Source organism: Elaeis guineensis, chromosome 1 (assembly GCF_000442705.2).
Source record: "Elaeis guineensis isolate ETL-2024a chromosome 1, EG11, whole genome shotgun sequence".
In the NCBI taxonomy this organism is placed as follows: domain Eukaryota; kingdom Viridiplantae; phylum Streptophyta; class Magnoliopsida; order Arecales; family Arecaceae; genus Elaeis; species Elaeis guineensis.
In genome coordinates, this window is record NC_025993.2 from 123,671,553 (window position 1) to 123,693,511 (window position 21,959).

Consider the following 21,959-nt stretch of genomic DNA (forward strand, 5'->3'; position numbering starts at 1 on the left):
TTCAGGTAGTCCAGTGCCTAAGTGCAGTGAGTTGCTTGCAACTCACCGTGGTGGTCTCAGGTCGGAGAGACATTTATATCCATATTCCATCAGAGCAAATCTTGACAGCAGAAATAGCTCTAGAGTCGGTCATGTTCAGTGCAGATGTACCCTTACATCTCACCTGTATGCCATACCAGTGTCTCAACACTCATTGGTTAAGAGAACAACCAACCTATATGGCACACAACGACCTATGCTTGATAAACGTTGTCGTCCTTGGTAACAACGTATCATTTGGTCGTGAACAGATTTAAGGACTAAACGACAAATCCTCCTTTGTCGAGTCTAAATAGTCCTAAGGACTTCACCACAATATAGGAGTTCATTAGAAGATGAAATATTTTGTGATGAAAAATATCAAAATAATTTTTATTAATTCATAATTTATGTATAAATATAAAAATGAGCACAATCGTCAACAGACTGACGATTAGCTTTGGGATATTATTCCCAACAGAGGGTTGGCTTGTATCCGAAAAATAAGTATTCTTGCTTGGATAAAAAGGATTGGAGTTGTTCAACGTTTTGTATCTTGAAATCCTTTTAGTAAATTGAATTCTCAAATAGAGACTTGAAAAGTGGATGTAGGTGCAAGATTGGTACCAAATCACTATAAATTTTTTGTGTTTATTGTGCTTGCATCTCTTTACTTATTCTTTGTGCTTTATATTTGCTTACCTATTATTTGTGATTGATTTCATTTTCATAGCTAATCAATTCACTCTACTTAACAAGTTTAACACATTACTTGAGTGTACTAATCATAAAAATTTTAAAGACCCAATTTATCCTCCCTCTTGGGCTCCATATCTAGGCAACATTGTGGCACCATAGATCAGGCCATATTGGAAAGGACAGGATAAACAGACTGAAACAAGATGGGATCCTTGGCTTTCTTATTCCAGAATTGTATTCAGCTTGTGAATCTTGTCTTCAAGAAAAAATAGTCAAGTTACCCTTTGTAGGACATGGAAAAAAGGCCACAGAGCTACTTATCCTGGTACATACCGACGTATGTAGACCATTTGATGTGCAGGCTAGGGATGGTTATACCAACTTTATTATTTTTATCGATGATCTGTCTAGGTACAGATATGTGTATCTGATGAAACACAAGTCTGAGATCTTTGAAATGTTCAAAAAGTTCAGGCATGAAGTAGAAAAATAGACAGGCAAATCCGTTAAAGTTCTCTGATCTGATTAAAGAGGTGAATACCTTAGTCAAAATTTTTTGAGATATCTTAAGGACAATGGCATAGTCTCTCAATAGATCCCTCTTGAAATTCTTGAGATCAATGGGGTATCCGAAAGGAGGAACAGGATCCTATTGGATATGATCGATCTATGATGAGCTTCATTGATCTACTCTTATTTTTTTAGAGACATGCCTTGTTAACTGCCATTCACTTGTTGAATAGGATTCTATCAAAGTCTATTCCTACCATACTGTATGAGATATGGTTCGGTAAAAAGTCGAGTTTGGATTATCTTAAGATTTGGGGATGTCTGGCCTATGTCAAGAGACAGATGGCGGATAAGTTGGAGGATAGATCTATTATAGTTCGCTCTATAGGGTATCCAAAAGAATCTATAGGATACTACTTCTACTTTTCATAAGATCACAATGTGATTGTGAGTCAGAATACCATATTCTTAGAAAAATAGTTTATCCAGGATGGTGGCAGTGGGAGGTTAGTGAAGCTCGAAGAGAAAGTCTCTGAAGAGTCAAGAGCTATAGATCCTTAGGAACCCGTAGTTCATGAGCCAGTAGTTGATGTCCCTCTATCATCTCATAGATCTAGTAGGATCTTCCGACCTCTTGAAAGATATATGGGTATGCTTATGAAGTAAAGAAAATATTCTTTATGGGAGATAGGGGTCATACTGATGATCCTAATACTTTTGACAAGGTGATATCTGAGAAATGGTTAGATACGATGAAATCAGAAATTGACTCAATGCACTCCCAAGTCTAGACCTTAGTGGATCTACTTGAGAATATTGTACCTATTCGATGTAAATGGATCTACAAAAAGAAGATAGGTACCGATGGTAAGATAGAAACCTATAAAGCTAGGCTTGTGGCTAAAGGTTATAGTCAATGCGAGGGTATTGACTATTAGGAAATCTTCTCGTCCGTAACCATGCTGAAATCTATCCGCGTAGACCCATGCTCGACCCAAATGCTTCGAGTATTTTTTCTAGAATCTATATCTATCCCAGATTTTAATTGAGTTAGATAAAACTCACCTTATTCAGATTAGATACCTAATAGGTCAGCTAAAATTTTCTTCCCTATTAAAAAGTTGAATCTAACATTCAATTAGATGGTCATTGGTAGTTCCATTTCCATACACCTTCAACTAAACAAGGGCTGTCAAAAAAAGAGACCAACAATTTCATTTATTGCATGAAGGATGGGACTTACAACTTATGCTTGTCACTTCTTGCATGCATTACCAAAGTGAGGTTTTGGAGTACTCAAAATTTGATTAATGATACACAAAATTCATTCTTTCGCTCTTCAAATCAACCTCAAGTTCTTGAATATATCAGTTCTTATTGATGCATAAGAGTCAAGCATAAGTATGGGAATTCTATAGTAAATTTTCTTGTATACTCAATTTTTTAAAAAATTTTTAGAAAAAAGAAGTACTTGAGATCTTAGTTAAGTGATCCAATTTTGACCAACTAGATGAATACATGCATAATGCCCCTTTAATAGAAGACTCCAAACAAGAAAATTAAAAAATCGATTAAAAACTTGGCTCAAAGCAATGTACATCCGTCTTCAGGATGCAACTTCTATAATCTTTCTTTTTTAAAAAACATAAAAGAGCAACAATTTCTATAATGCAATTGATAAGGATGTGCACATGTTCTAACTGTATTTCTCGCCATTAGGGAAAAGGGGTTCTAGACCATATAGTACGTTTATTTGTGAGAACCAAACAGCCGAGCCTACTCCTCATCCTCTTCCTTTCCTCTTCATATGGAGGGTTACTCCCAGTAGGACAGCCTTCCACTTTCCATAATTAAGTTGGAGATTTGACGAGGGGGATGCTACATTAAGATGGCCATCTACTTCCTCACTTCTCTCATCATATAGAACAATCAAGATAGAAGACACCAATCAACAGATGATTTTCTCTATTTGGTAGGATTATTTATTTATTTACTATTATTATTATTATTTTGAAAAAACATCTGGAAAAGGAGATGGACTGGTGGATTAGGGACAAAAAGAGAGAAAAAAAAGAGAGAAAAACAATGGTGCAGTTGGGATTTTGGGATGGAAAAAAGAATTAAAAAATAGAGATGGCAATGGATCAAGTATGCATGGGGTCGTTTAGTATCCTACTCATCTTGTAATTAAAAATCTTATATCTATATCCACTTTGTAACCATCTCGGATCGGATCACGTCAAGTAGAGGTGTGGGTTAGGTCAAGTCGGAAAGATAAGAGTATTTAGGTCGGATCGGGTTGGATAAGAAACTCATCATATAAATATTATAAAAATAATTATAATTTTGAAATGAGGATTTCTATTAAGGTTATATTAGGTTGGATTCGAAATGGGGCATAATATTACTCGTATCTAACCCAATATTTTGGATATTTTTTTAAAACCTATGCACCTCGAATTCTAATCGAGTCCGATAAAACTCATCTCATTCAGATCGGATACCCCATAAATCAGCTAAAATTATCATCTCTATTAAAAAGTTAAATCTTACATTCAATCAAATGATCATTAGCACTTCCATTGCCATAAACCCTTAACTAAATAAAAGCCGTTAAAAAGAGAGACCAACAATTTCATTTATTGCACAAAGGATGGGACTTACGACGTATGCTTGTCACTCCTTGCATGCATTACCCAAGTGAGGTTTTAGAGTACTCAAAATTTGATCAATGATATAGAAAATTCATTCTTTCTCTCTAAAAAATCAACTTCAAGTGCTTGAATATATCAGTTCTCACTAAGAGTCAACCATAAGTATGAAAATTCTATAGTAAATTTTCTTGCATACTCAATTTTCATTTTAAGTTCCAGAGAAAAGAAGTATTTAAGATCTTAGTTAAGTGGTCCAATTTTTGATTGACCCAATGAATGCATGCATAATGCCCCTTTAATGGGAGGCTCCAAACCAAAGCAAATTAGAAAATCGATTAAAAACTTGGCTATAAACAATATACATCCATCTCCAGTGTGCAACTTTTGTAATCTTCCTTTTTTTGAAAAAGAATAAAAAAGTAACAATTTCTATACCCTAGAAATAGCAAGATTGTATGCAAAGACTTACAATGAATCTCTTATTCTCTGTCTTCCAAAATCTTGCCCTATTTGAAGACATTCAAATGATCCAAGAGGAATCCACCCATTGCATGTGAAGGTTTCCATCTTACTGCCGATCCTCTTGATTTCAAATAACCACTTGCCAAATGTGATGCAAGAAAGGTTTTCTGCCATCCATTGGGACCGTGCGGTTACTCCTTAGACCTTGTTACTTCGCTGCCACCAAACCTTGTTACCGGAAGAGATGTCCGTATAGCCTCACGGACGATCTTCTCAGCATGAACATCTTAGGTACAAATTGTGTAAGATTGCTCGGAAAAGATTGGATAGCTTTCTTATTCTCCAGTAGCTTATATTCTCACAAGGATAGGTTAGAGATGGTAAGCATGGCCATAACCCCCAAGGTAATGGAGAATACCGCATCATTTCGTTCACCAAAGAAAAAGTTGATGATATAAAAATATATTATTTTTGTACCACCAATTTTGGGGTACTTGAAACCGAGTCAGCAAACTAAAGGTTTGACAATTTAGTCAGCGATATGGATAGATCATGTAAAATCTGGAAATTAAATGGACGAAGCTTAACACCACCTATCCTTTAGTATCACATGACCTCATGTGATTTTTAAATTTGCTAAATAGCAAATTAAGAATTAAATGACTTTTAAATCTACTCGATTTTAAATTTAATGTAAATGATTTAAATGCTTCAATAGCTAGTACCTCAAAAATTGATGGTACAAAATACATTTTTCAAATTATATATATATATATATATATGCCACATTATTATACCTAATATAGTTCTTAGCTAATTATGTTTTTATAACTGACCTATTTAATTTTGAGATACCCAGATCCGGCCCAAATCTTAATCTGGCCAGAAATTATGGCCCTGGACCAACAAGCCCAAAAATCTCCAAGTGAAAACGGATAAATAAATTTTTTTGTGCACCGCCTGTGGTATAGAAAATCTGACGTAGAGCGTACCATTTCATCCTATTGGATCACATAGTTACTACTTTTCAATATGCATTTAATATCCGTAGTTCTACTTTTTCGTTTGAAATTTTGAATAACGAAAATGTCCTTCTTAAAAATTATGATTTCTCTTCTCATAATTTTTATTAAAGACTATCATAATTCTATGAAGGAGAAGTGTCATAATTTTTTGAAAAAGAAAAAGATATAATAATTTTTGTGAAAGGATGTCATAATTTTTAAAAAAATATCATAATTTTTAAAAAAATATTTTTATCATTTAAAATTTTAAATAAAAAAATAAAATTATAAATATTAAATATATATTAAAAAATAATAATTATATGATTCAATAAAATAAAATAATGCATTCTACGTCTGATTTTCCGCGGACGGTGCAAAAGAATTTGTCGCTGGACAAAATCTTAGCCAGGCGGGCTGGGCCAAAAATGCTGGTCCACTTCTTGAACACGGTTTGGTCCAGCCCCAATCCAAACCGGGAGAGGGTTTAAATATGGCGTCACGCAATCGACAAGATGACGTAGTGTTCACGATTACCTTTCTATTCTTTTACCCTCAGGCGGTCGCTCTCGATGCAGCGGACGGACACGGAGGTCAGCCTCGCCGTTTCAAATCCTTGTCCTTCCGGACCGGGCCCCGTATGTTGCTTTCCTCCGTCCGTCCATCTCTGTCTCTATGTATATATATTCGAGGGCAGTGGGACCGAAAGGGAGCGTCGCTACCCTTCCCCAGATCTCACGGAGCCGGTCTCCCTGTTCGCATGCGAACAAACTCCATCTCTCCTCTGTCCTGGGGACATGGTGGGTGATGTAGGGTTATCTGGGTTAATCAATCAACAACTCTCTCTCTCTCTAGCAATGTAATGTTTTTGATCTATTTAAATTATTGAAGTCATGAAAGAATTTGATATGAAATCTTAAATGAGAAATGTACATACAACGTGGGAGCACTTGAGATTGGATATGAAGAAAAGGAGAAGAAAAAAAAAAACAAAAAAGATGGCGTGAAGGGAACAAAATGAGAGGAGAATAAAATTTTGACCTGTTAATGCAATAAAATATAATTATTTTATCGAATAATAATATTGTTCATCATTTTTTCCTTTTTTTTGATGAGCCAAATGGCTCTTGGTGAGGCAAGATGTTTTTGATGAAAATTGAGAGGCCTATTGTTAAGCTATAACATAATGATATGTTCAGCTTATCATTAATGAAACAATCCAAGAAGTCATCTCAAAAAATTAGTTAAAATATATTATTTATATTTTATGATCAAGCTAGAAAATATTATTTAAATTTTTTGATTTTTTATAAATATTTAAAATTTTTATGATAAATAATTAATATAAAATTAAATATATATTTATAAAAATTTTTATATATTCCATCATTTTAAGTTCCGGTATTTATTTGGGATCAAAAATTCAAATCCAACCAAACCCACGTGACCAACTTATGGTGAATCCAAATGAATGGCCCATGTCATGGTGTCTTTTACTGTATATGTGGACTGTAGACCAAGAGACCAAGTCCAATCAAATCATAACTATCGTAAATATCACAATCAATTACTGTCATGGTGTCTTTTACTGTATGTGTGGACTGTAGACCCTGGGACCAAGTCCAATCAAACCATAACTATTATAAATATCACAATCAATTAGTGATAAGGCTAGCCATGAGCTTGGCGGCTCGCGTGCCTACCTGGCCAAGCTGGAGACTTGGTAGGTTTGGATGAGAAATTTTTTTTGTACACGGCCATCGGTGTAAAAAAAAACACCATCTTATTTGATTAGGCTATGTAATGATCATTTTTTAATATATATTTAATATCTACAATATATATATTTAATATTTATAATTTTAATATTTTTATTTAAAATTTTAAATGATAAAAATATTTTTTTCTTATAAAAAAATTATAACATTCTATGACATATTATGACATGCTACGATCAAATTACGATTTTCTACATATGGTGTTATAATTTTTTTTAAAAAATTATAATAAAAAAAATATTTTTATCATAAAAATTTATAAAATTTTTTAGTGATGAAAATATCGCTCCCTTATTATAACATTCTATAAAAAAATTATAATATTATATGCAGAAATTTATAATTTTACCACAGAATGTCATAATATTGATATAGGATATCATAATTTTTTCAGATGTGGAGAGATATTTTTGTTATTCAAAATTTTCAACGAAAGAATAAAATTATAGACATTAAATGTGTGTTGGAAAGTAATTGGACAAAAATATCCTTCTTATATTATGATATTCTAGAGCCAAATTATGACTTTCTGTATAGGAAGTCATAATTTGACCACTAAATATCATAATATTGCTATAGAATGTCATAATTTTTTCAAAAAAAATATATTTTCGTCGTTCAAAATTTCAAACGAAAAAATAAAACTACAAGCATTAAATATGCATTGAAAAGCGATAGCTACATTGGCTAATCAGACAAGATGGTGTATTCACATTGAATTTTCTACATCAGGAATGGTGTATAAAGAATTTCTCAAGTTTGGACAGTAGAAATAGGTCCAATTTGAGAAGCAGTCTGGACTTTGAAAAAATTAAAATTAACATGCTCCATCTCAACCCAACTCCAAGTAATATACATATTTAATATATATATACTCATATTAATATACTATATATTAATTATAATAAATAATTATATATTATAATAATAAAATCTTATACTATATGCTAATGAATATATCAATATTGATTCCATTCTGTAGGCTTAGTGTTAATTTTTTATGATTTGAACGAGCCTGTGCGTAAACATCACCTAATTTCTACTACAAAGCCCAGAATAATCTGACATTTGATCACCTCTAGTTTGTAGTCAACCAAAATGAGCAATGTTGTAGCATCTCCCAGTCCATTTGGACCATAAATTAGATTCATTTTGATATTATTTATTATGATCTAATATTTTACCTAAAAAAATTAATTAGAATGTATTATTAGGTTATTCGGTCCTGTAGAAATATTCAAGATCGGTCTAATGAATAGCAAATGTCGAATTAAACACGTAGCCTCACGGGTTTCACAATATGGAGTAATATTCATCAGAATCTTCTTTCAATTTAGCCGTTCTTATAAAATTTCACAATCGGAATTAAGATAAATAAGCAGCAATCATAGAAGAACATTATAAGAGTAGACAAGCCCGCAGTGCAGGAACCTTGTCTGCCAATTAAGATTAATAAAGACATAAAACGCCATCAAATAAGGTTCTTTGCTGAAGAGACGTGAGAGCCGCAGCTCGAGGCTTGTGTCTGCCGTCTTTCCGGTGGACCACCTCCACGCGTCACGATACCGTGTTTAATACGGGGGTTTAGATCCCGTTGCTTTCATCATTTTTTTTTTTTTCCTCCTTTGGTAAGGGATTACGTTACCTTCCCTCTCCCTTTCATTCGTATCTCTAATTTGAGATTAGTAACCTACTTCCAATTTCCTAACGCTCACGGGCTGTTGACGTTATGATACTTCCATGCAAGAACTGTGACGTGGGGTCCAGAGGAAACTGCATTCGTGTCTATGTCTGATTGGTTCCATTTCAAAGACTTGCCCGCTAAAAGCTAAGTAGATGAAGGGGTATGATCCGTCCAACCTACATTCCAGCATGGGAGCGTGCAAGGAGGTGACCAGATCCCACCCACTAAAGATGCAAGTGACTAGGCATCAGTCAGTTGAGCTAGTGTTGACCGGAGGCAGGCCAGGTCTCTCGTTTAAATACATATAATTTAAAACAAAGAAAAGAGTTTTAAGACTCATTTAATATTAATTATTTTTATATTCTCTACTTTCTACAAATTAGTGAAATATCTACTAAATACTATTTTCTATTTTCTGTTTCTACTGATTATTTCCTACAAAGAAAATAATTCTACTTCTTACATTATTTTTGATTTTTTGAAAACAATAATTTTTTAAAAATATTAAAAATTTTAAAATAATTTTAAAGTTAAAAATTATCATACAAGTAGTTTATTTTAGTTCATTATTTTTTAAATTTTTTAAAATAAAAATAGCAAACAAGAACAATACTAAATGGGCCTTAGCAGATTTATGAAAAGATGGCATGGTGTATTTCCTATATAAAGTTAGCTGTACCAAAGCCGATGTACTGGAGGGAGGATCATGATTCACGGATGCCTAACTAAATAGTATAGTTAGATGCTTTTACTTTCCAACCAATGCTACCAACTATATATATATCTCGATTACACCTACTGACATATATTTATGGAAACATAATATTTAATAAATAATTATTTATTTATAATTTAAAATTTTTTATATAAATTATTTTTTTGAAACCAAAAAATTATTTTAAAAACTAGTATCATGATCATTCGATTATTAGGTATTTAAAGTTTTTTTTTTTTTTTTACGAAGTTGGTTGCCCGTTTTGCCCATTACACTCCACTCCACTTGTTTCACCTTCTCTGCTATAAAGAAAAAAAAAAAAATCTATTTGTACTATTATAGAGTTTGCCAATTCAAAATATATTCAACAAAAAAAGAATGAAAAAATTTTGAAAGAAAAAAATACTAAACTCTTGAAAAAAATATTAACTACCTCCTTAGAGTGCTTAAAAAAAAAAAAAAAAAAAAAAACTAGCTAGCTACTACAAATAAATACTAACTTTGTAGAGATAAATATTAAAATATTCATGATAAATACTAATTCTTAGGTGATAAATAATTAGTTTCAAATAAATATAAATATCATAAAAAAAAAAAAAAAAAAAATCTGCTCGAGAGATATGCGCTTGTGTCGGTAGCCGTCATGTGCCATCCTGTTAAGGATCGGTATTAGACTTGAGAGAGGAGGAAAAATATATGAGTGTTGTCCTATCCCATTATGCTTTGTTATTTTTTGTTTTGTCTTTTTATAGATTCACAATGGGCTTATTTTTTAATTACAAGGAGCGCATCGATCAAACGGCGGCAGAGACAAAGGAATCTGTGCTTATCATTGCCAATCATGCTTCCAGCGAAGATGTTTCAAAAGCCATTGAGCACCCATAGCCAGCTCTACCTGCGCTGTTTCTTTGTACTGAACTTTTGAAGCCAACGCACGTGGTGGATCTAAAACCTTTAAACTTTTACTCAAAACGTAATATTGACATAAATCTCTTTTTTTTTGAGAGAAATATTGACATAAACTTATGCACATTGAGTAAGATTTATATTTTAAAGAATATACTTATATTATCTTTGTATGTGGAACTAAATTGAACCGAAGCAATTCTCAAGCTAAGATGATCTATTTTAGACTCTGATTTTAGTTTTTATTTAGTAGATGATGTGTACATGAAATGGATACAAAAGAGGGGAGAACCCTGTCTATCTTGGGTATCCCCAGCCCATCCAAGGACTAACCAAGGTGGAATTTAAACTTAGATATTTGATAAAATGACCAAAAGCTTCTTCTAGCTTGATGCACCAAATCCTTTGAGGGTCAGCTCTTTGATTCTTTTTGGTTAAAAAATAAAACAATCATCTTAGTTGAATTAAGTAAAGTAACTTGGAATAAGAAGTGAATGATGAAACCGCATCAATATTTTTTATATATTATATTTGATATAGCTATGATCTGTCATTCTAGAATTCTCTCCGACCAGCTTAGCTCCTTAAATCAAATGATGATACATATCCCACAAAATCAACAATCAATCAAAATTTTGATTTATCAGCAAATTGTTATAATCTGATATAATTACAATCCGCATGCAAAAAAATTATCTTCACTGATGAGTAGATAAAGCAAGAGCCCAAATTATAGCATGTCTAATCAATTATATCTTCACCAATTTGATTAATTGATAAGAAAAAAAATCTGACTACCCATTTAATCATCTCTTGATCTCAATCACAAAGATTTTCACACTCGCCTCTATAAATACCAAGGGCATGGGAGTCTCAAGTATAACGAGAAAAAAAAAATGCTCAACCCTTCCTACTCTCTTTTATATCTCCTATTTTTTTTAAATTCTATCTAACTTAAATATCGAAAGATCTTCACTAGATATATATAGTGAACCTTTAACATGTCTCTATAGTTGTATATTTCCTCCAACATGAAGCCAAGCTTTTTTGTCCTCATAAGATAAAATAACTCACTTGTCATTTAACTAGGTTGAATTTTGGTCGACAATAAGATTATTTTTTAATTAAATAAAATATATATATTAAGAAAAGAAAAAAAAAAGGGGGAAAAAAAAAGAAGAAGGGAGGAGACAATTGGAGTGCTCATGATTCAAATTGGTCCCCAATATGCCCCATCAACTGGGGAACACAATTACACGAACCAGCTCCGACGAGACACCGCATCTAACCCCGTCCCTTATATAATCTCAGACAGCTAAACTCCCCTCTGCACTCCCACTAGCTTTCCCATCCGTAGCTCCGCACCACCCACCCATATACATTTAGATACTCTTGAACACCCCACAGGCAAGAAGCAAAACGACAGGACAAAAGCTTGGTAGCATTCCTTCCCTGAGCTATGGCATCAACTCTAGTTTTTCTCCTCTCTCTCCTCCTCCTCCCCCTTCCATCCTTCTCCCAGAGCTGCACCTCTCAGACCTTCTCCAATAACCGGCTTTTCGCCACCTGCAACAACCTCCCCCACCTCTCTGCTGCCCTCCACTGGACCTACGACACTGGCAACTCCACGCTTTCCATCGCCTTCGTCGCCCCACCATCGCGCCCCGGTGGCTGGGTGGCGTGGGCCCTCAACCCCACCGGCTCCGGCATGGTGGGGGCCCAGGCGGTGGTCGGCCTCCGCCAGTCCTCCGGCGGCTCCCTCGTCGCCAAGACTTTCAACATCTCTGCTTATGGCCCCGTCACGCCTTCGCGCATCGCCTTCGAGACGTGGGGGCTCGAGGCCGAGGAGGACGCCGGCGGCCTGATGACGTTGTTCGCCACCGTCAAGCTGCCACGTGGCGTGGCGAAGATGAACCAGGCGTGGCAGGTGGGGCCGAGCTCTACTGGTGGCATCCCTGACAAGCATGACTTTGGGATGGGGAATTTGAACGCCAAGGGGACGCTGGATGTGGTCAGCGGGCAGAGCTCGGGAGGAACGGATTCCAGGTTGAAGGAAAAGAATGTAAGTCTTTTATGACTCTCTCTCTCTTTCTCTCTGTTTTTTATAAAAACTCTGTTCTTCTTTCATATGTGTATATCTTTGATGGATGGAGGATTTATTAAAGAGCTAGATGTGAGAGCTATAGTTATTGTTAGTTTGATGAAGACTAATAAATAAATAAATGAAAATATTGAACAGGATGTGCTGAATTTGAGTGGTTGGCGTTTTTCTTTGAATTAATTAGTTTTTTTTTTGGATTTGTTAGTTCTCTTTTAAACATTACCATGCTTAGACTGAAAGAAGCAAGTACGGAATACAGATAATTTTTTATGATACCACGCTTTTTTATTAAACAAAAAACTTACTTGGAGCTGTGTTTCAATATTGATTCCTTTGTTTGATTTATTATTTATGTATAATTATTTATCGATTGATTCCTTTCTTTTATATTTATATATATATATATATATATATATATAGTTTTTAAAATCTATATTCTGGGTTATATAAGTATCTTGCCTTCTTTTATTCTCTAAAATCCTTGAGCTATATTTTCAGAATCTTGTAGTTATTCTAAGAAAAAGGTATAGGTCCTTCCTTTCAATTATTTTCTCTACTTTGGCGTTTTCTACAGATGTCTGCAAGAGAAACCAAGTTTGTGAGATGGAAGGTTCTTATCATTTTACTTACCCTGTTAATATATTTTTTCAGTGAATTAACATGCTTAATTATTTATTCTAGTTTCCTCTACCACCAATAACTAGGTGAGCCTATTTGTACCATGAAAATAAGTTAATGGAGGCACAATCCCTTACTTTATTTCTAGGGAATCACCATCATAACTTACCCTTTGGATAAGATGACAATTATCTTCTAACCAGCATCCAATGGGTAATAACAAAAAATTACTATAAATTTTCAGATGGGCAACAAAGGTTCCATTCAAGTGCAATGCAATTATTTTTGTGCTGTTCAATAATTTTAGGGTCCACAATGTGTCGCCTCACTCATTAAATGGCTATTCTAGATCAAGCATATTTGGTTCAAAGAATCTCTTAAAAACTCTACTTTGTTTTGCTACTCTGAATAACTTTCTTCTTGCTATCTTGTTGCAATCATCTCTTGGATCCTTTTAATTCAGCTCTTTTCTCATTTCCGTGGTACAGATACATGGCATACTAAATACTGTGAGTTGGGGAATTTTGCTACCAATTGGAGCAATAATTGCAAGGTATCTGAAGGCATTCAAGTCCTTAGACTCAGCTTGGTTCTACCTTCATGTGTTGTGTCAACTCACTGGTTATGCTTTGGGAGTCACTGGCTGGGCAATTGGTCTTAATCTCGGAAAAAAGTCCAAGGGAGTTCAGTACACTACTCACCGGAACTTGGGCATCGCCCTCTTCTCCCTGGCCACCTTACAGGTAATTATGGTTACTCTAGCCCAATTGAATTCATTATTTTCTAACAGTCTTATCAACTCTTCAACTATGTCTCATGATGATGCAACAAAATCTGGAAATTTTGGTTCCCCCCTTTTAAATTATCATATACTTTGTATCATGAGCCTTAGTCGTTAGATAGATAAAATGGAGAAAAATTTGGATCTTTTGTAGATCACTGCACTGTTCCTGAGGCCAAAGAAGGATCACAAATACCGCGTCTACTGGAATCGATACCATCAGATAGTAGGAATGGCTGTTGTTATACTGGGCATCATCAATGTGTTCAGAGGCCTAGAAATTTTGAGTCCTGCTCGGAAGTGGAAGGATGCTTATATTGTTGTGCTTTGTGTCTTGGGTGTTATTACATTGATGCTGGAAGTCACCACCTGCTTCATAGCTCGGAGGAGAAAGCTTGATAGCTCAGACTCCACCAAGAAGTACAATGGCTCCGGTGCTGCTAAGGATCAGCGTGGCTTCCAACAACCACTCTCAGCTTGAGTTCTATCACCACTGTTTTCTGGGTTGGTACTTCTGTAAATCTTTTGTTGTCTCACTGGACATTGAGGAGAACAGGGATGTTGTAGATTAGTATTTTCTTTATACTTGGTCCTCTCTTTGGACCAAGGATTTTATAGCCTGTCATATACTTTTCTATTGCCAGTTATGTTTTGTATTCCGTATCAGAGTATGTAACTGGAGCTTCTTAGCCTTCAGTTGTATCTTTCTTTTTCTTGTCCTTTCCCCCCAATTAATGACTGTGGGACTGAGCTTAAACTTGATGCTCATGAAACATTGGTGTATTACTCAAGCATTTTAGTTCCAAATTCTCTTTCCTTCAAGAGGTGATCTGACCCACATGAGGTGACCAGCCAGCAGATGGCCTTGATAGTAGTTTATATTGCCTTGCTTGTTCTAGGCCACCCTTTGTTCCTTTTATAACCATCTCGTAACATCTTTAAATGTGTCTGTGCATGGTTTTTTTCGGCTGATCTGATTAGAATTGGCATAGGCATCGGGACAACTGGATGCTTGCAACAAATTTAAAACGAGTATTAGCAGTAGCTATAGGGTTCACAATTATGTATGGTAGCAAGTTTCCCAAACATAGATCAAAAACTTTTGTTTGACCGTCAATGTATTGATTAAGGGAAGAAATAAAGCTTGGTTCACCCTTCATCCACAAGATATTCCAAAAGTAGCTTGTGAATTTGGCATCCACAATTAAGCCCTTCATTTTGCCTCTCTCTTTGCTACATGGTAAATCCTGCATATTTTAATGGCTTTGCTAACTTTTTTTCTCTGCGTTTCCCTCATATCTGATCGATAGAATCTTATTTTCCAGTAGAGCTAAGATCTTGTTACAGTTGGAATCTTCATCTTAGCATGCCTTAAATTTGTGATTCTTGGATAAGAAACTTTTGAAGCAAAGGTTTTGGCATGCATAATCAATTATTGTTACAATGCAATAGGCATCTTGGAGTGGTTACTCATCTTTTCTTTGTCAATCTTGAGAAGTTTTATGCATTCCACTAGAGTCTGACTTCTTAGTATTGATTTTCCCTGGATTTCATCAAATTCTATCATTTCAATCATTGCCAATATATGGAATGTTGAGTTTGTAGAAAGAATTATTTGATTTGGCCCATGCGTAACCAAGCATTTTGATGCAGCATGAGTGTGAAACCTGGCCCATCTGAGCTAGTTTTGAATTGAAGTCGGCAAATCAATTGCCGACTTCAATTCATAATTTTGAAAAACTTTTGGGATCGAAAACAGGAAAGATCCTGAACACCTGCTTGATCCTAGCCACCGAATGAACAGATAAGGCCACCGAATTGTGGCAATGCAAATCCTCAAGCTGGTATCATCGATCGATGCAATCGGTGAATGATCAGTATCTCTCCACGGCCCTTTTCCTATTTAAAACCCCACCCATTGTGATCGGCATCACCAAACCTTCTTCCCCATCTCCCCTCCCTTCCTTCTGACAGCCGACGAACCATTGTAGCCAAGCCCCACTACCCTCCTAAAGCTAATTTCTCCTCAGAGCCTTGCTTTTTCAATTTTTTTTCCTATTTCATATCTCTCTTGCCATTGGAATTCTTCATTGACGGTCGTGACCCACTACTGCCAGCACCATTAGTAAGCCCACCTCCCTCCTTGTCCTTCTTTTGGCTTGGGATGCTGCTGCCATGGCAGCAAGGGGCAGTGCCCCTTTTTCCTCTCTTGGCTCGTCTATGCATGACCGGACCACCATCCATAGCTATCACCGGTCATGCCACCATTCCCCCTTCCCCTCCGACTATCCCAGTTGTGCCCATGTTGAGCCACTGCCCCCTCCCTTCCTCAAATTTTAAAGAGCCTCGGGAGAGCTCTATTTTAGCTAGAGAGAAAGAGAGAGAGAAATAGAGAGGAAAGAGAAGAGAGAGAAATAGAGAGGAAAGAGAAGAAAGAAAAAGAGAGAGGCTGAGAGAGGAAAGAGAAAATAAAGAAAAAAGAGGAAAGAGAAGAGAGAGAGAAAGAGGCAGAGAGTGAAAGAGAGGGAGATAGATTCAACCTCTCGAATCCACCTTGTAAATCAAACCCTAGTCTAACTAAGTTCAGATTGACCTAAATCGTATATATCTGACTCGTGAATCGATCCAAACCCTATCCTATACCAGGGCCAGACTGAGTTTCTCTTTTTTTTTATACTAATTTTTTTTAAGTGAAGGCTAATTAGATTGTAAATTACTTGTGCTAGAGCCTACATTGCCAGAAGAGCACCAAATTTAGGGATCGAACTGTGAATCAAAAATTGAAAATTTTGAATTTGATCGACTGTAAATTCTCCTTTATCCCTAGATTTTTAGCATATATACATATGTTTAATAATTAGATTTTATACATAAAAGATATTAAAATATTTAAAAATTATAAAGTTTGAAAGTATGTATTTTATGTATAACAAGAAATTCAAAATTATGAATCCAGCATGATATTACCTTAGCATGATTATAAAATTTAAAATGAGATGATTTCTTTATTTTAATATTGCATGATCTTTGGAAACAAGATTATACATGCTTATTCTCATACAAACTTTGAATAAAAACTGCCTTTTTATTTTTGCAAATGAGATGTGAAAAAGCTTGATTTGATATTATTATAAAAATAAGTATGATTATTTGGTTATGGTAAAATTATGAGGAAAAAATCTCTAGTTAGACTATAATCTGGGTCTAGCCAACGGAATTGATCGTTAGCCATACATTAGAAACTAGTTTCTTTTGGACCTAGCTAGTTGGGACCGATCAAAGAGGAGCATAGAGTTTTAGATGTTATTTGCTGAGCCGTCTTTAAATAAAAAAATTATTTTGGACTTTTGTTAGATCTTTATTCCATTTGTTATTAGCTTTGGAGAATTTATTTTTTTAATAAATAAGATTTAGTAAATTTGCTTTTACCACTATCTAGATTGGATTGATGTATTGATAAAAAGGTGGACCTTACATATTCTTGAGAATCTTGCCCTAAAAAATATGCAGCTATCATGTGCTTGATCTGAATGCTGGATCTAAGACATAATAATGAAAAATCTAAAATTGAAATTTCATGGGATTCCACTACCATAATGTCATATAACAATACTCCAACCATTCAATCTAGCAAGTTATTGGCAGCCAATCATTTTCAATGTAAAATTATCTGACAGTGGACTGATTCTCCCAGAGGACTACCTGAAAACAGATTATTTGGACAACACAACAATGATAATATATAGTCACTTCTTAAACCAAATTGGAAAATCAAAGTCAACCAATGGCTCAAGCTTACTATCTGAAGCTTTCAAGAGCGAATTTGACATTACAAGGTAATCATTGTGCCATGACATTTCAAGGAAGAGCCATGTCTTCGAATGATCAACTTCACGCAAATCAGAGAGAAAAAAAGGTACTTTGTATGTTACCAAGACCAGCACGTGATAATTTGAACTTCAAACCCCTGCTTCTATCATGTCTGGTGTCATGCATATTAACCTTCCAATGCGCCTTTAATCATGTCGATTAGAATTTGGATAAGAGCAATATCACAATTTTAGGGAAGAAATTTTATAGAGAAAGCTGTTGATGAAGTCGTAGAAAATTATGATTTTGCCATTTTATGGTTAACCTGGCCTGGTTTGATTTTTGACTACAGTTTGGTCCATTTTTATGAATTTCTTTATTAGCTATGCTTGTTAATTTAGACACAGGTCCAAGTAGGCTTAAAAGTGTATTCGTATTATTTCTTTCGTTGCTGTATAGTAACTATATCCTACAGAAATTTGATAATTTTCCCAAATTTCGATGAGAGCCCATGGTGCGATGGTAACTTTCAAGAAAAGAAATTGGTGGTGAAACTATAAGTTTTCTATCATTGCTTTGTAAAGATCAGAGATGCAAGAACAAATAGGTAACAGGATCAGAGTTGCACATTTTTAGTTATCCCGAAACCATAGATTTCCTTATTCAAAATTTTGCCTTCATTTCTTCTATTTTACTTTTCATTTTACTGTCACACACTTTTGTTTTGATGTATCTCATGCGACGTTAAGGGTCCCTACTCCTAACCTATATCGTTCTTCTACAAGCTTATATTAAAGTTTCATTATTGAAGGATGAATTCCTTGAAAATGAGATAGTCATACTAGCGTCCATAATTGACTCAGTACTTTTCCTACTCTGATGTGATTGCTTCACATGCAACTTCTAGATTTTGCTGAATAGAATGTGCCTTATGATCTTTAGTATGATATCACATCGCAGGTCTTCCATGTAATCCTTGCCTTGAAATTCTGCATCATGGATATCATAGATTTATCTACCCACATGATCTTCCATGTTTCCAAGTGCCATTTAGTTTTGAGTTGTAATTAATTAATTCTTCTGGTAACTCTTTGAAGCATACTTATGCTATGACCACCATCAATATCCACCAAGATGTTTTTTGCCTCCGAAATCAACATTTTGATGTAAAGTGTTTCTCTTAGCCAATCAACTATCTTCGGAAGTTGCAGATGGCCTCTGTAACGCCAATAATTGATACTTGGTCTCTTATTTGAGCTTTATGTTATTCCTTGAGATCTTATGCAGCAAAGCAAATGCTGCCCCCCCACCCCCATGTAACTTGGTAGGAGGATCACCTTACTGCATATGATTTGCTTCTAGAAAATCACTTCCTTTCCCCCACACCACCAACAAAAAACAAAAGAAAAAGTTGAGACTAGGGAGACACAATCAAGATGGTAAGGTGAGAGCTAGATTATAGGCACACAAATCACCATACCAACCTTGAAGTGTGTGATTATGCCTTGTTTCAAGCATTTCATTACGCGTGGAAGAAATTGGAGTTTCTATATATGCTATGCTTTGATCTTGATGCCTAGTGACTACAATTATTTCGTGGCCAAATGGGACATGTAGGATTTTCTTTGTCCACATGCACCATGCTTTTCCTTGAGTAGAACTTAATCTAACACCCAAGTCTAACTCCACCTAAAGATGTCCTTTTCTGCTCTTTTTATATCAAAAGAAATCTCGTCATGAGATTCTGCTTGCTTCGCCATTTCCACGGACGTACCAATCTTCCGACCCCCACAAGACTACCTACCACTCCATGCCATGAGGACTGGAGGTTTGATTGGCCAAGCACAAGACCGGGGATAGAAGAACAGGAGGAGGACCCACGCGCCCCTTTGGAGGACACTGATTTCATTGGCTTTACCAAGGTGGCGAGTAAGAGAAGGAAGGAAGACCAAGGATTCATATGGGAAAACAGTCACTTGTTACTGAGACATGTGGCCTAAAACATCCTTTTGTCCTACAGTTGAAGTACTATAAATTGTATGGTTACGTGTTTGTGTGGTCTTCTATCACAAGGTAAAACTCAGTGCGTCTCGGACATGTTGTTGTCACCAACATAAAGTTTTGAGAGTGCGTGAAGGGATATGTGAAGTTTTTTTCTGTTTAATTTGTAGGTCAGCCCTCGTAATCTTACTTTTTATGATGAACGACCGTTTGATAGCATCTCTGTCATCATCATTGTTATCATTTTGATTGTTCTCATGGGCACTCTCTATAGGATTTCATGGTTGCGACGTCCAGCTCAACCCATTATAAGTCAAACATGGAGATATTTCAAGGAGACATGAAAATATTGAACTCCCATGAAACATTAACATTGAGGGATTCGCAGTAGGGTTTCTGATCTATCTTATGCGTGAAAGAACAATTGATCTTCTTTCATGACATTGACTGTGGGATTGCGCCCTACACAGCTCTCAAAATACTCCAGACTCCTTCATTCATCCATTTGCACAGATTTGAAGCGACTATTGTATGATCCAATAGTGAATTCACGCAAGGAAGGTGAATCCTTCTTTCATGTAAAAGATACAACCTATCCTTCATAGCTTGCTTTTTCATAGAGGGCATTGCGTTATTAAAAGTAATACTTACTTCAGTGAAAAAAAAAAAAAGTAATGCTTGCTTCAGCAAAAAAGAGTAATGCTTGCCATATACCCTTTGGCATATCCTAACTGGGCTCCAAACAGAATTTTTGTGCACCATACATGGGATAGATGGTTCATCGAGGGTTTCCTTAATACTTTGCTAGCTTCGGTTATTAAGTTTCAGTAATTTTACTCTTAGAACCTCATCCTCACTACCCCAAGCTTGCCATGCAATGTCTCAATTTGATCACCAAACTTGAGGTGAAGATATCCACCAAATGATTCTTTTATAGAAACTGTAATTATATCAACTTCTTCATATATTTTTTTCTTAGTCAAAGTGATGATAGATCTCACCACGCTTCATCCTTTATGGAATTAAGATTTCTTATTAGTAAGATAGTGTTCCCACACTTTTCATCTCATTCCAGCCAAGCTAGAAAACTAAGGATCCCCATGGAACTTGATTGGTCGAGACAGAGGGTGGGCCACCAAGCTTGCTTTAATAAGGCCTGCATGAGGCATGCCATGTATTTGGCTAGCTAGATAGATATACATTGAAGTAGGATAGAGAGTAGTATGGGTCCAGATATCTTGACTTTAAGAGCTTTCACCACTATCACACTATTGTTTTAAGAAGATAAAACTAGATAGAGATGTAGTGCTGAGCTATGATAGAAAGTATAGTGCTATATGATAAGGGTGTAATACTAAGCTATAATAAGGATGTAATACTGGGCTACGCTAGATAATCTAAGTTATGCATTCTTTTAGGATAAAAGACTAAAATAAATATATAGATAAATTGATTGGATTGATTGTTGAAAGGATCCAAATACAAAGTATAATTCTATTGTTTATATTAATGAATAATAGCTGCTCTCAAACATAATGTTTATCCACTCTAATGGTTGCTTCCTACATCTGGTCTCCACTTCTGGTAGTTTTAGTAATGACTATCAATCATCTTTTCATACACGTACATAAGTATACAATTATTTTGCAACCACCAAACCAATAATCATATCTTATTAATATAGTTTGAGTTGGCGATCTTCTCTTATTCAGCCTATAATAGTCTTCTATTCTTAAGAATCTAAGACTGATATGATTGCCTATCTTCTACTAGCTAATGGCCAATATTTGATCTTTTATCCTACTTATCTGAATTAAAGCTGAATTCTATATATCTATTTGACTTAGGTCTCTACTCTTAGTATGATTTTGCAATCAAACTTTATTTAGTCTTTTAGCAAGAGTAGTGCAATTCTCATCTACTTTGATTCTATTAACTTAATCTGCATAGCGCTTGCTCCTACTACCAACTATATCATTGAGATATAATGTAAATAATGCCTCTTACATCTCATTGGCTGAGTATCATAAGGCTAGAGGTTTATCTGTCATTGCCTCCTTGATACTTTCAGCATATATATAAAAATCCTTGACTATGATTTTGATCCCTGATTGTGTGCTCCTCTTATACTAAGCATTGCTCTTGCCTTTGGTAATCTACTCACATCTCTTTGATTTTGTTAAGTCTTTTTCTCCTAATATGTCTCCTTATGTTGAAT

General features: G+C 35.2%; 1 protein-coding gene across 1 annotated transcript; it reads left to right on the plus strand.

Annotated features, from left to right (window-relative positions):
• The first annotated feature begins 11,748 nt into the window (after positions 1–11,748).
• On the plus strand, positions 11,749–14,703 carry LOC105034752 (cytochrome b561 and DOMON domain-containing protein At3g25290). The gene is made up of 3 exons (XM_010910017.4): positions 11,749–12,492; positions 13,638–13,892; positions 14,085–14,703. The coding sequence occupies exons 1-3, from the start codon at positions 11,890–11,892 to the stop codon at positions 14,409–14,411; spliced, it is 1,185 nt and encodes a 394-aa protein (XP_010908319.1). The 5' UTR covers positions 11,749–11,889; the 3' UTR covers positions 14,412–14,703.
• Positions 14,704–21,959: the final 7,256 nt, after the last annotated feature.

Excerpts from the sequence above, each read along its gene's own strand:
- LOC105034752 (XM_010910017.4), top strand. The coding sequence starts at position 11,890 with ATGGCATCAACTCTAGTTTTTCTCCTCTCTCTCCTCCTCCTCCCCCTT. Across the intron at positions 12,493-13,637 it reads CCAGGTTGAAGGAAAAGAAT|ATACATGGCATACTAAATAC; the intron begins GTAAGTCTTTTA and ends TCCGTGGTACAG. Across the intron at positions 13,893-14,084 it reads TCTCCCTGGCCACCTTACAG|ATCACTGCACTGTTCCTGAG; the intron begins GTAATTATGGTT and ends GATCTTTTGTAG.